The sequence below is a fragment of the Numida meleagris genome, chromosome 5 (genome assembly GCF_002078875.1).
Source record: "Numida meleagris isolate 19003 breed g44 Domestic line chromosome 5, NumMel1.0, whole genome shotgun sequence".
Taxonomy (NCBI): Eukaryota; Metazoa; Chordata; class Aves; order Galliformes; family Numididae; genus Numida; species Numida meleagris.
In genome coordinates this window covers 14198966-14212537 of record NC_034413.1, presented here as the reverse complement: position 1 = coordinate 14212537, position 13572 = coordinate 14198966, and the positions used below count along the sequence as shown (strand labels likewise).

Genomic DNA, 13572 nt, shown 5'->3' with positions numbered 1-13572 from the left:
AAAAGGCAGCCTGCCCAGGCCTGACCATCCTGTGGGAGGCGATGTAGAAGGAAACATCTTAGCATTCAGGGAAACTAAAGTGAGTTGGTATTTGACACTCGACACAGACCACTGTATTTCTTGCATGCAGAAGCTGCAATTGAAGAGGCCAAGTTATGGCTTTGTAGAGGTTTGGCTGGGACAAGATGGGACCAAAATAACAGCACTTATACAAGGCAGCCCTGCACAAATGTGTTCACACAACAGTGGTCCCAGGCTGAGGAGGTTCTGCAGAGCAGGGCAGTCCAGCCTGGATGCCTACTATGCAGTTGATGGCAGATATTTTGGGATAGCAGCCCCGTCTTTGAGAACTAATTGCTGTTCCATATCTTCCAATACAAAGGCCAATCCTGCCCTCCCTAAGCCAGATGAGTAACCTGAAGAACTGTGCCCTGAGACATTTACTTTCCACTGAAGCTTTGAAAGAACTGAAGGGAAAGTAACTGAGGGCTTCCAAGTATCTTCAGAAGAGGTACTGGAAAAGGCTGCCAGCATTTTGCCTTGCTGCAGCAAAGGTACAGAAGACCAAAGGGACTGCCATTTTGTAAGATTAGGCTACTCTTTCTTGTAACAATGGAGAGTCCCGTGAGACTGGAGTAGAGTGAGCACATGGTCCTTGGGAGTAGCAGGGTGGTGATGCAACAGAACAGTAAAAAGGCAGCTAAGGACATGCAGGATTCATCTGTGTGTTCATCTATGGGCATGCATAATTCCTACTGAGGGATGCCCAAAGAAACAAGGGCTGCTGGCAGCTGCTGTGCTGTGTATGTGGTCTTAGTCCCTGCATGTTCATCCAACCGTTGCTATTTCTGAGAAATCACTCTTCAGGACTTAAAAGCATTACAAGTGGCCTCTAAGCCACCTCTTTATCATCAGTTATTATATCTTTCCTCCCTGACAGAAGAAGAGCTGTTTTTTTCCATGAGGAATGAAAAGACCATATGTGTAGAAGTACCACGAGAGCCTGGAATAAACAGAGTGACATAGATAAAAATTAAATTTCACTTCATGCTCGGATCTGATATAAATCAACACAGCTCTCAAAATGCTGGGAGCTCCCATGGCCCATAAGGGCATAAAGCTGCTACCAGCAGCTAAAGGGCCAGTGAAATGTTTTAAGAAATACAAGTTCTGCAGGAAGAAAACACTTACGTGGATTGGTTTTAGTAAGCTCTTACCCAAATTTTGCCAGATTAAAAAAGAATTCAGAGCTGGTATGAATCAGAACTATATTTAAACAGGTACTGCTGTTGTTACAGAGGCAGTGTTATCATTAATATCATTTTTAACTAAAAAAAAATTATAGTTGAAAAACAGCCAAGTTTCAGGCATGCAAATCCTTCTTTAGCAGTCATTGCTGTCATACTGTAACTGAGAGACTTCTCTACGGACACTTCTACAACAAAACTGCTTAAAAAAAATTTTTTTAACTACAACTTCAAAGGAAATAGCATGAAAACAGACTCTAGAAATGATTTTATCTCCCAAAGTCTCCCAAAGTAGATGGGAATTAATTGTTAGGTGCACAAATACACTTTGGGATCTGGGTTGCTTTAGGACTATGAATTATAGAGGCATATAAAATACACCTATGAAGAGTAACGTGTGTACATAAATTCATATAAATCCCACCGGTTTTAGCAATTATTCAGGTCTCTTGGACGGGCAGTCTGATCAAGACCACAAAAATGAAACACTCCAATACCTTAAAATCTTGTTAAAGTCTGAGAGGCTTTTTCAGGTGTGTTAGATCAAGGACTCTTTCTTTGTCAGTCTTAGTTGAAGAATAAGTGTTCCCATGATGGCAACTTCTATAATTAAATTTAACAACACGTTTAATATAAAACTGATAATGGAACATTTCAGTGCACTATTTCCACTTTTTGTTTCTTACAAATTCCTTCTCAAGAGATATAGCTGTTCTATCACTTCCAAAAAGTAACCTTTCACTTTCAGTATTCTGTAATTAATCATTTTTCTCCCTTAATTTTAGAGCTGGCATTTAAGCATGATGATGCCAACAGGGGAATAAACCACTGCATCTGACTACCCTGGGACATTTGTCACCCTTTGTGCCCATCCTGGTCTATGCACTACAACGCTGCATAGGTCTAAGCAGTGAAAACATTTTACTGACTCTTAATCCACCTAACATAAATCAGATCTTTGTACTGCTCCACAGCCAGCCTCTTTATATTGATGGGAATAAATGTTACCTATTTCAAAAATGGGTTTCAAAGCTCTTCTCCATTTCATATTTCAAATTATTTCTTCCCATTTTCTGTCTTTCTCACATTACACCATTTCTTCCTACTTTCTTTATTTCAGTCACTTACATCAAGTACTCTGGAAAGGTTACTATTAGCTGAGGAAGAAAACTTTAACTCAGAATAATGCAGAACTATATCAACAGAGGACAACTGACCCTCTGCCTTCACTGCACACCAAAGCAGGGGAGCACAGACGTGTCCTGGCATTCCCTCTCAGCTTAATAAGAAGGGAAAAGTGAGCATATAGCGGAGAGAGCAGGAATAGAGTTAGGCAAGATGCTTAACTCTATACCCGCAATATGTGATTCAGTGTCTGTGTTTACTTCAAGAAAAGCAGCATACTTCCTTTGACAGGCTTCACAAATCAGAGGAAGGTAGCTTTAAGATTTAAAGACTTAAGATTAAAGGGAACAGTTACACATATGTTCGTTTTACAAGCAGGATACAAAAACCTTCTGCTTCAAGTTTCAAGCTACAAGTTTGCCGGTTTCTAATGGGCAGATTTTACGTAGTCACCTGGAAAGCCGATCACTTTTCACAACGCTTTTGCTCACAGTGCAGTGCATACATCGACAAAGGTTGCAAGGCTCTCTTGTGCCATCTCCTGGTTCTAGTTAGGCTTCACATGCAGGAAACTGCCACACAAGGGAAGTGGAAAAGTTGCAGTTTAGTAGAGGCAGTGATTTTCCTGGCAGTGGGAGAAGATCGACAGAACTTGCTTTCCACTTTCCCTGAACATATAGATACACATGGAGGGCTTTTGCCTCTCTCCTGCTTTTAGAATTAAGTCACTTTCCCACTGCATTCATGTATGTATATAATGGAAATCCTGTTTTCCCCTATAACATCTCCTACACAAGTTCAAGTAATGTACTTTCTGCCCATACCTATTCTTTGCTGCGCATCAGTGGAAAAATAGTAATAAAAGCACTGAAAACTTGTGACTAGGATATGATGAAATTAATAAATTGATGAATAACGTTCCCTGATTGCAAGTAAGTATGCGAATTTCGTTCCAATTCACTTTACAGAAAACACAGAAAGGACTGAAGATCACTGCTGAGTCCCTCTGCACTCTCAGGGACAAGACCAAGAGGATCTGTGCACTCATGACAACTTGATCTGAGCTGTTCTCACAAATCTACAGGAAAGAGGATCCAACAGGCGGGTACCCTATTCCAGAGCTCAACAAGACACTTTCCAATGGAAAAACTGAAACAGAATAAACGCTGCTTCAAAATTAATACTTCTTGCCTTAACCTTCACAGAGCATGGAGAAAACTAGTTCTGTTTGTCACTACAAAAAACTTTTTACAGCAACATTTCACAAACACCGAGTCCTGCTCAACCCAGCTTTTTCTAAGTCTAATTTTTTGAATCTGTTTTTTAAACACACTATTTTTATTGTTGTCCCCTAGACTCTTTTGTTTTGCCTATATATTTCTTCAGTGCAGTGTCTAAATGGTAAACTATTCCTGCTGATGTCCACTAGTGCCAAATAGAGCAAAATAATTACCTTCTGTCATATATGGCTCTCTCACAGTACATCTCAGGTCTTCTTTCCTTTTTCCTTCTTATTTTCTTGATTTTGGAGAACTGTACAGATGGGTTCATAATCAGTTTGTGATATGTTACGGTCCCAAGAGTTTCTTTTCTGAATTTCTGCAGTTATTTTCCATTTCACATTTTTCCTTTAAAATATAGGAGTTAGAGCTTAAATTTAAATCATTATCACAATTATTTTGAGATCTAATCTTAAATGCTGCATGGGTTGTTTTCCATTTCATTCTCCATATCATTATTCACAATCCCAGACACAACTGGATCCAGGCCCTACCCTGATATGGATAGCACTACCTCTACTACATCCCCCTCATCTTCGCAATTTATCAAGTAGTTACTACTCTTTGCAGATATTACTCTTTGAAATGACTCACTAGTTGTGTGCCCAACTAACAATACAATCACCTGGATATTAACAGCCTAATATATAATCAGGTCACATGGATCTGTTGTAAAGAGGTTTATAGACTTTAACATACAGTACGCTCTGTGTGTGTGTGTGTGTGTGTGTGTGGTTTTTTTTGTTTGTTTTTACATATTGGGACAGTTATCCTGATAAATGAGGCTATTAGTTTTTTTTAAAGTTACTTTATGGACAAATGCATGTTAGCATTTTAAATTACTCTCTAAGCTTGTAGAGATTTCAAGTAGATTTTTCAGTATCTCTTCTGGTATCAAAGTTCATCTGGCTGATAATGTAATTCCCCAAGCCATTCTCTTTACCTTACCTTTCCACTTATTCCTGCCTCCTTTTCCCAATTTTGATTACTATTTTTTTCCCCAAGTTCTCCAGGAACTCACTCACTCTTCCTAAATGGAAAGTACAATAACACCAAGATTATTTCAGTTTTGCACCTTATTCACTACAGAACAGATTTAATCAGTTTTTAATGATCTATTACATTGAAATTAGCACGATAGCCTCCCATTCTCACTCTTAGTTCCTGATTAACTTTGATCACAGTACACACTGTTGAGAGAGTAGGCAGTGAAATAGCAAACAGTTCAGGCTTTATCACCATCTGACAGTTATCCATCTCTCCTGGTAAGCAAAGAACTCTATGTAACAAAATTTCTGAAGAACTCATCATTACTCTTTTGCTTTGTGCTTTTCTATTGTTGGCAATAGCATTTTGTCTGGCCAGTTTAATTCCTAACCTGCTGTGATGTTCTTTTCTATTTTTCTTGCTAATTCACCCTGTCTGGCTTCTCTTGCTTCTACCTTTTTCAGTACTCTTTTTTTTTTTTTTTTTTTCTTTTTCCTCTCTTCCCTCTCCAGGTCATTGATGAGACCATGCAGTCAAACTGCCTTGTTGGTCCTCTTTACTTCGTATGAGGATTGGCTGTTTGTATATTTAAAATGCGGCCCATTTTAGAACCCCCATTTTACCTTTTTAAAAAACTTCTCTGTGTGTCTTAGAATCCCTTCCCCATGACCTTATGCACTAACTGCGTTGTGTATTGAAATTTGCTTTTTTGAAGCCCACTGATATTATTCTGCTACTCTCATCTCTTTCTTTCCTTTCAATCACAAATTCTGTGATTTTTTTTCTCACAGTAGCTTTCTCTTGACTGCTTTCTGTGTTCAGATTTTTAACTAGTTGCTATTAATCACAGTAAAATCTGAAATAGTCACCTGTTCGTCTACACATACTCTTTCAGGTTTATGATTCTCTATAGACCCTATGGCACGAGCTCTTTTAATTTATACACAGGATAAGATATGTAGATTCTAAAACAACTAAGTGCAATATTGAGTTACCTTTTAGTATATAGTACTTGCAGTATTCTTTCCACTTGTCTTTTCTTCCTGTTCATTCTTGTTCCTTCCAATACTTTGTAATGACATTTCGTCATGCAGTTGATCTTCATGGAGAGTCGTTACTGTGCTAATGTCTGGAGATCTATATACTAATCTAAGGAGTTACCTGCTCTTTTTTGGCCTTTATCTTCATGCTCTTTGCCCTTTCGGTTCCCTGCATCAAGACACTAAGGGGACATCAAGACACTTCCTCCCCTGCATAAAGAACTATTTATATCTTCCCTTTTCCACAAAAACAAAACAGTAATCCTACTCTATAAGCAGCTGATCATTCCTGCCTACCACACAGAGCCTTGCATTTGTCTGTGTGATGTACCTTATTTTATTCTGGCTCATTTTTTCAAGTTGTCAAGATCATTTTAATCTTGGTCTTTAGCATGCTGGCAGAGCCCAACAGATTTAATTCATCTTCAAAAAACAGAGCACGTTAATGAAGGCACCAAGAAACACCAAGTGCAGGTAGTCCCACTAGATACAACCTTTTATTTTTACAAGCCACTGTCAATCATTCAGTGCTTATCCCAACAATGGCAGATTTGCCACTTTCAGCATTTTTTTTTCCTAGTCCTGTTTTCCTAGCTTGTTCACAAAAAAAAAAAAACAAAAAAACCCCAGAATTTCCATTATATAAGTGAATAATTTACTAGTGTTACTGTTTATGAGCTTGATGAGATATGAAAACAAATTAGCATCTATTTGCAAAGATTCTGATTCTGATGCTCAGGCTCAAATGCGCCCAGTCAAGCCTTCCGAAGTATGTCTTTTTGATAATGATAACTCAAATTATCCAGTACTCCAAACCCTTCATTTCATTATGACACGAGTTCTACCAGTACAAAACACATTACTACTTCAGTATTTATCAAAAAACAGAATATATTTCATCTATATAATGTCAACATCAGGACAACAGACTAACCCTCACATTAGAATGAAGAAATAAAAAAAGAAATAAAGTAATCTTACAGTTAAGACCCAGGACAGATTTACAAGACAGTTTAGATGATTATCTACAAATTTCTTACATTTATAATACTTATATTTTTCATTCAGCTCTTGGGGTGGGTCTAGAGGAAGGCCACTAAGATGATCAGAGGGCTGGAGCACCTCTCCTATGAAGAAAGGATGAGGGAACTGGGCTTGTTTAGTTTGGAGAAGAGAAGGCTTCAGGGAGACCTAATTGTGGCCTTCCAATACTTGAAGGGAGCGTATAAAGAGGAGTGAGAATGACTGTTTACATGGGTGGATAGTGATAGGATAAGGGGGAATGGTTTTAAACTAAGACAGGGGAGGTTTAGGTTAGATATTAGGAGGAAGTTTTTCACTCAGAGGGTGCTGATGCACTGGAACAGGTTGTTCAAGGAGGTTGTGGATGCCCCATCCCTGGAGGCATTCAAGGCCAGGCTGGACGTGGCTCTGGGCAGCCTGGTCTGGTGGTTGGCAACCCTGCACACAGCAGGGGGGTTGAAACTAGATGATCATTATGGTCCTTTTCAACCCAGGCCATTCTATGATTTTATGATTCTATGAATTAGTAAATGAACACAAAAAAAATTATTTGTTTAGTTTTTTTTGTATAGTTGAACAATATCTGTTATTAAACCATATCCCAAAGATGACCACTCTACCATTTAAGTTTGATTTATGGGATTTGAGTTTTCAAATGCTTTTAAAAGCTGCATTTCCAAAACTTTCAGATTCCTTTTCAAACTCAAAATGCATTTTAAAATAACTATATATAAAGCATTTTTGAGAAAGATTTGCTTAAAAAGAAGGGAAACAAGAAAAAAAAAAAGGAAAAGCTTTAAACAGAATGCAACAAGTTTTTGTAAGGATGAATATACATTGGATTGCATCTAAGCATCTATGAGAGAGGAAAACCATTTATCTACATTCTTTCTATCAGTGTAGTATCAAGGACTGAAACAATAACCCATATGCCTTTCACTGAAGGATTGTTAGCATCCCTCTGTTCGAACTGTAGTTTATTCATTTGTTATTAGAAACAGATTTTTTTTTTAACATGTTGGTCATTTGCAAATCACTTACTGAGAAGTTATGTGTCTGAGTAGCGCTTATGAAACAAATCCAACAAAGAAGGAACGTAGAAAACCATAAAAGCAAAGTTTAGAAGTGGTTGAAATTTTTCCAAGGAAAGAAACTTGCCAGAATCATGAATCAATGTTGATTCATGAAATATTTTCCAGTTTCTTGGTCTGGGCTTCTATAGAATGCTTCCTGGAAATCAAATCAACAGAATCCATCCACATTTCCTGGCAGGCTTCTGGAAGTGTTGGAGCTGTGGATCCTGGAAACCTGCTTTCAAATGCAGCTAGTGTAACCAGGACACAGTTCCCAGCACTCTTGCAGGAGTCCTGAAAAACCCAGGGATCCTGGGAAAAGAGACCTGCAAAGGTACACAGAAAGAGCACCAATGCACGGGAATGAGCACAAGGAACTGGAAAGGCTCCCATGGAGAATAATTTCATTTCAGAAACTTCATAGGTCATTGTCTGAAAAACAAATGCCACAAAAACAAGATGAGTGAGGGATATGTAGGAAAAAAAGAACTATGACAGCTGGTGGCAATTGTGGCTTATATAGCAAGCTCCATTTTTCCGAACATTCTAATTTGCTGTTGGAATGGAAACATGGGGACAGACTGCATAACCCTTATTTATGCAATAAAACTACTGATGCCAATATTTTCTGCCAACTAGATACAACTGAACTTGCTGCTTTAGTATCTTATGTCCTGTGTTTTCTTTTAAAGGGACATTCCCCACAAAGATAGAAAAGTTTAGCCCAAATCCTGCTGCATGTTAGTCACAAATAAGCAGTATCATTAGATGCTAGACATAACTTTATTGAGAAATCAGTGTCACATAATATAAGATGTGCATACATCTGTGTTTATGGACAAAAGCAGACTGACTTCCTTGTAAAAGGGATTTTTTCCCCCAGTAGATATTTATACTTGCTGTGGTTGTAAGGTGGTGTCTAAATACAAAAACTTAAATACTTCTTTGATGAGAACACCCCAAAGTAGTACCATACCTCAATGCTATGCATTTATAGCAACATTAAGTCCAATAAACTGAAGCATTATGCAGAAGATACAAAATGACTTTTAAGTTCTTGTATAGCACCAGTTATTGTCATAGAATAAAAATGATATTTTCTAGGTGTAGTAGTTGCTTTAGATCTTGATAAAAACGGTAAGAAATATAAGACCTAATTATTGTGGGTGCAAAACGTAAACGGCAAGTAAATCCACAAAAGCAATTTCATCAGCCTGACAGGCAACTATATAAAATACATCTATTAAGATAACATGAACAAGTTTGTGGAGTTCTCTGCGTTAGTAAAGCTTATGCTACTTCAGATTGCTCTGTCTTTCAAAGGCAAGGCGTGGCTTTAAGTAAGTATTAAATTTTTGATGGAGAACTTATTTCTGAAGATAAGGTTATTGTCACACTCTTAAACCACTGCATTATTTAAATATAGGAGGTAATGATTAAATGTTTTCACATTTGGCAATTTTTAGAGAAATATTATTTAAATTTATTAAAATAGAAACACACTTTACTTCCTCAAGCGTAAGTAGGAATACTATAAGTAATGACATGTTAAACGTACATATGATAAGTAACAAAAGAAATCATCTTAAAAGTAGAACAAATGCAAGAAAATCCTGTTGAAGACTGACTTTTCCAGCATCTAAACCAGTAAGAGCATGGAAGTCAGTCTAGAGCTAATATACCAGTGTAAAAAATAATGGAAGTATTTAATGGAAAGAACAAACATTCCTTGTGTTCAATTGAGAAAGATGAGAAGTAGAAGGCCCATGATGGTATGTATTGCCATCACTGACATGAGAAAAGGAGAATCTTTTCTCTTAAACATTGAAAAAACTACAATTAACCATGTACACATGCATTTCTGTCAAATAGAATAGTACAATCTGCAAAATACTACAGATTAGAACATTCCCATCTTTCTCCATCATTAAAACATGCCAAGGTAATTAGTTCACATCTGTTCTTCACAAAATTTAACTTTCCTGTTTTTTTAATACAGTTCCAGCAAATCACTTTCAGGACAGATCTCATTTTATCTGTTTCTTGCCCTTTCCCACTTCTCTTCCAATACTACTATTGTTTCCTCTGGTAGAATTATTTGTAATCTTAATTAACTTGTAGGCTTAAAATCTTGACCTTGCATAAACCTGGGTAGCTCAACAAACTTTCTAGCTAAAACATCACATTTCATTGCTGTTTAGGTATTTGTAAGCATAAGCTCTATAAGTAGGTTAGCACCAAAGTTTTACAAGATGCATATCCAAAATTAATACAGTTATCTTCTATTTAATGCTGCTGGAGCACTGCAATTTACAAGAGCAACCTCAGGAGCAAAAGACATAATCAGATGTGCCCACATACATACATACACAGTTGGCAAAGTGACTGATGTACCAAACACAGAAAAATAGCAACTCGTGTTTACTCTTTTCACAAGACCATGGAGGCAGCAGCAAAGCAACAAAGTGGTAATATTTAGATTCAGATCTTACTTTCATGTGGAAACAGGTTAGTTCAATGACAGTAAAATCAAAAGAAAAAAATTTACAACATGGTATTCCTCTCCTTCTATAGTATGCCCAAATAAAAAGATAGCCAATTATTTAAGTCAAACATAGTTTTATAATATTCAGCATAAAAGCAAATCCCACCAACAGTCAACAGATAGTAGAAGTGTCCCTGAATTATATGCACACTGTGACAGGATACAAATGTGCTATGTTTATATAAAAATATATTCAGCATTTAATGAAACATAATCTAAATAATCTTAGGCCAATTTTGCAACAGAAGCCGCAAGTATAACTTGCTTCCACAGTACTTTTCAGATATTTTGCCTGAAGGCTAATTATTTTTTTTATGCAAAAGGACAGTGGCAAAATTAGTCTCTCTTTACTTTTACCTTTATCCACTTGCCAAGGAATCATACTTCATTAGTCAGCATTTTACTATTCCACATTAAGTAATATATCCATTTCAAACTGAGACAATATTTTAAGTCACTTAAGTATTTGCTTGGGAATTGGTTCAGGAAGTATAGAGTCAATTTAGTCCTGTTTCATACTCTATACTTGGAACAGAACAGATGAAATGTAAATAATTACTGAAATGTTGCCTTCATTCTGCGCAGTGTGTCCTGAACTTTCCGAGAATGTTTTTCTGTTGGTATATGATGGAAGTTGGCACAGTTGTCAGCTGCCAAAGCAGAAATGTCTGCATCCTTAAAATGAGTTATTCTTTGTCTGAGGTAAGACTGCAGCTTGAAATCTGGTGTAAACGTATAAGGATTCTCTTGAAATGCATGAACTTGGCTCACAACTTTTGCAATATTTCTTGAAAGAAAATATGATAAAAAAGATTAGTTTATTTTACTGCTGACAAAGGAAAAAAAAAATGAAAGGAAATACAAAGGCATTGAGCATTTACTTCTATAGTATCTGTCCACTTAGTTTGATGTCAAAATGACTGAAATGATTTAAATTGCTAGATGAGAAATGTGTTAGCTCTCATTATCTCATTAGATAATATTCCATCTTACATATAGTTAAAATAATTACCTAAGTTTAGTCCATTTGTGAGCTCCATTTGTCATTGTGAATCCTCCAGTTTCAAGTTGTTGGACATGCATAGCCAAAACATGGGCTGATGGAATTGTTGGAAGTGTTTTGAATCTTTCTCCTTCCATCAAACACAAGCTGTCACTTTTCAGAAACACCTATTGTGAAGATGTACACCGATAAATGATGTGTTACGTTCAAGGCTAGTCTTTACAAGAAGTTCTCCACTTCAAGTGCTGAGCTCTACATATCAATTTTTTCATAAATGTTAACTGTTACCATTGTAGGTGAAGACAACATTTCAAACCAATCTGTTGGTAAGCATTTTGAAGTACAGAAATAGAGAATTAACTTTAAACAAAAGACATTCTGTGCACATTTTTAAAATTTCTGGTTTACAGCCAAAATTGCATTTTAGAATTTCAGTCCAATTTTGAATCAGATAGACCAATAAAATAATGCCTGTGTTAAAATAAACGCTTAAGATTTTTTCAGAACAGATTACATCCAGAAAACTGTAGAACTCTTCAGGAAAAAGTATCAAATTTTCTAGTTTGTATTGAAATGACTTTCTTGATTCTTAGTCACCTGGGATACATTTTTGAGAAAAACTGAGGTGAAAATGTAAACTTGGATCAAGAGACAACAGTCCTAGAATGATTAAAAATTTCCTTTGCCATTCAAAATAATAATTTAGGCTTTCATCCTGCAGAGGTACTCCTTTAGTCAGAACTTATGTCTTCCTCAATCCCAAATAAATATTTTGTGTTAAAGACTTTATACTATACCTCAACAGCCTTGAGCTCTTCCATTATTTCGGCTACTTTTGCAGGTAAAATTTTCCAGGCCTTACAATAAAAGAAAACACATTTTTGTTCCTCATATTAATGTTCTTACTCGAACAAGATTATTTTAAGCAAAACAGTTACAACAGAGAGTCTCAAACTTACTGGTAACTGCCGTACAATAAGATTTTCCAAGCCTGCTAGGATTTGCATCGCAGTAGCAAAATTTCTTTGTTCATAGCAGGATTTTGCTATGAGAAGAAATTTTGATAACAAGCTCACTTGCAGCTGGAAAAAAAAAAAAGAATTAAGATATACGATTTTTTTCAGCTTGTGTGGATTTAGAAGCTATCAAATTCAGCCATTTGCTAGGAATATGCTTTATTGGTGTATTGCCCGAGCTTGGAATTGGAAATTAGGCATAATGATTCCATGAAATGAAGCATCCTTGCAAATCTTGGAAGGTGCTAAACCCAAGGTTTACTGCTGGTAATTTCTCAATTCTATTGCTCTTAGAAGGCTGAAAAGTCACTAAAAGAAAGCTCCAGAGGGAAAATAAAGACTAACATAATGCTACTCATTGAAATACACTCACATACAGTGCCTGATACTGGTCACACACATTTGAAAGTTGTCAAAACACACTGACGTCATATGACCAACCAGTACCATATCACCTGTTAGAAAAATCTATTTAGAACATATTCTGCTAGGATTTAAAACATTTGTTTAAAATTTTCTATCTTATATATGTGTTTTGAAAAAAATTAGAAGTAGGGAAATCCAATAAAAACCCAATAAATTATCCAACAGAAACAGCAGTAAGGGAATGAGAGGTTTAGTATCTGACCTCTGAAAACAAATAAATGTGAGCAGATGCAGACTCAGGTTTTTCATAACGGTTAGAAAGGAATCAACTGGTAGCTGCCTAGTACAGATAGAGACACACATTTACTAAGATATTATTCAGTTGAGAAGCCAAAGCACTAATCAAGTTGAAGGAGTGACTGCTAAACTATCAAGAAGGTATTTAAGCAATATACACAATTCCGAAATTTCAGTTAATCACAGTATTCAACTACATTAATATATATGTATACACATTAACAAATATTTCATAATAACACAATGAAACAATGACACACCTTAGATGTATGACATGTTACAATTTCGGCAGCAACCCAGGTGCTGATACTGTCTGCATTTCTTAGTAATTGTATAAGGTACTGGTCATGTATACACTTTGATAGAAACAGATTACAGACTTTAAAGGAAACTTCCTCAGTAGAAACGGCTCTATAAAAAGGGTAGGAGAAAAGACAAAGATTAGTCATTCTGACTTTGGGTTTTCGAGGAAAATTCTGATTGTGAAGGAAAGACATCAAATTCTTATCACTTACAATAATTTTGCAGTGCTTGTAGATTTGACTTTATAATACTTAACAAATTTACAAA

The 13572-nt window shown here is 36.3% G+C and overlaps 1 protein-coding gene across 4 annotated transcripts in view; it reads right to left on the bottom strand.

Moving 5' to 3' along the window:
- The window catches only part of KNDC1 (kinase non-catalytic C-lobe domain containing 1), a 60840-nt gene continuing 55807 nt past the window's right edge, over positions 8540-13572 (bottom strand). For all 4 annotated transcript variants that reach the window (XM_021399188.1, XM_021399189.1, XM_021399190.1 and 1 more), the window contains 5 exons: positions 13263-13413; positions 12283-12405; positions 12121-12180; positions 11333-11490; positions 8540-11107 (listed from right to left, as the gene is read on the bottom strand). In XM_021399188.1, coding sequence (XP_021254863.1) covers positions 10876-11107; positions 11333-11490; positions 12121-12180; positions 12283-12405; positions 13263-13413 — 724 coding nt within the window. In that variant the 3' untranslated portion in view covers positions 8540-10875. The remainder of the gene's footprint in view (positions 11108-11332; positions 11491-12120; positions 12181-12282; positions 12406-13262; positions 13414-13572) is intronic.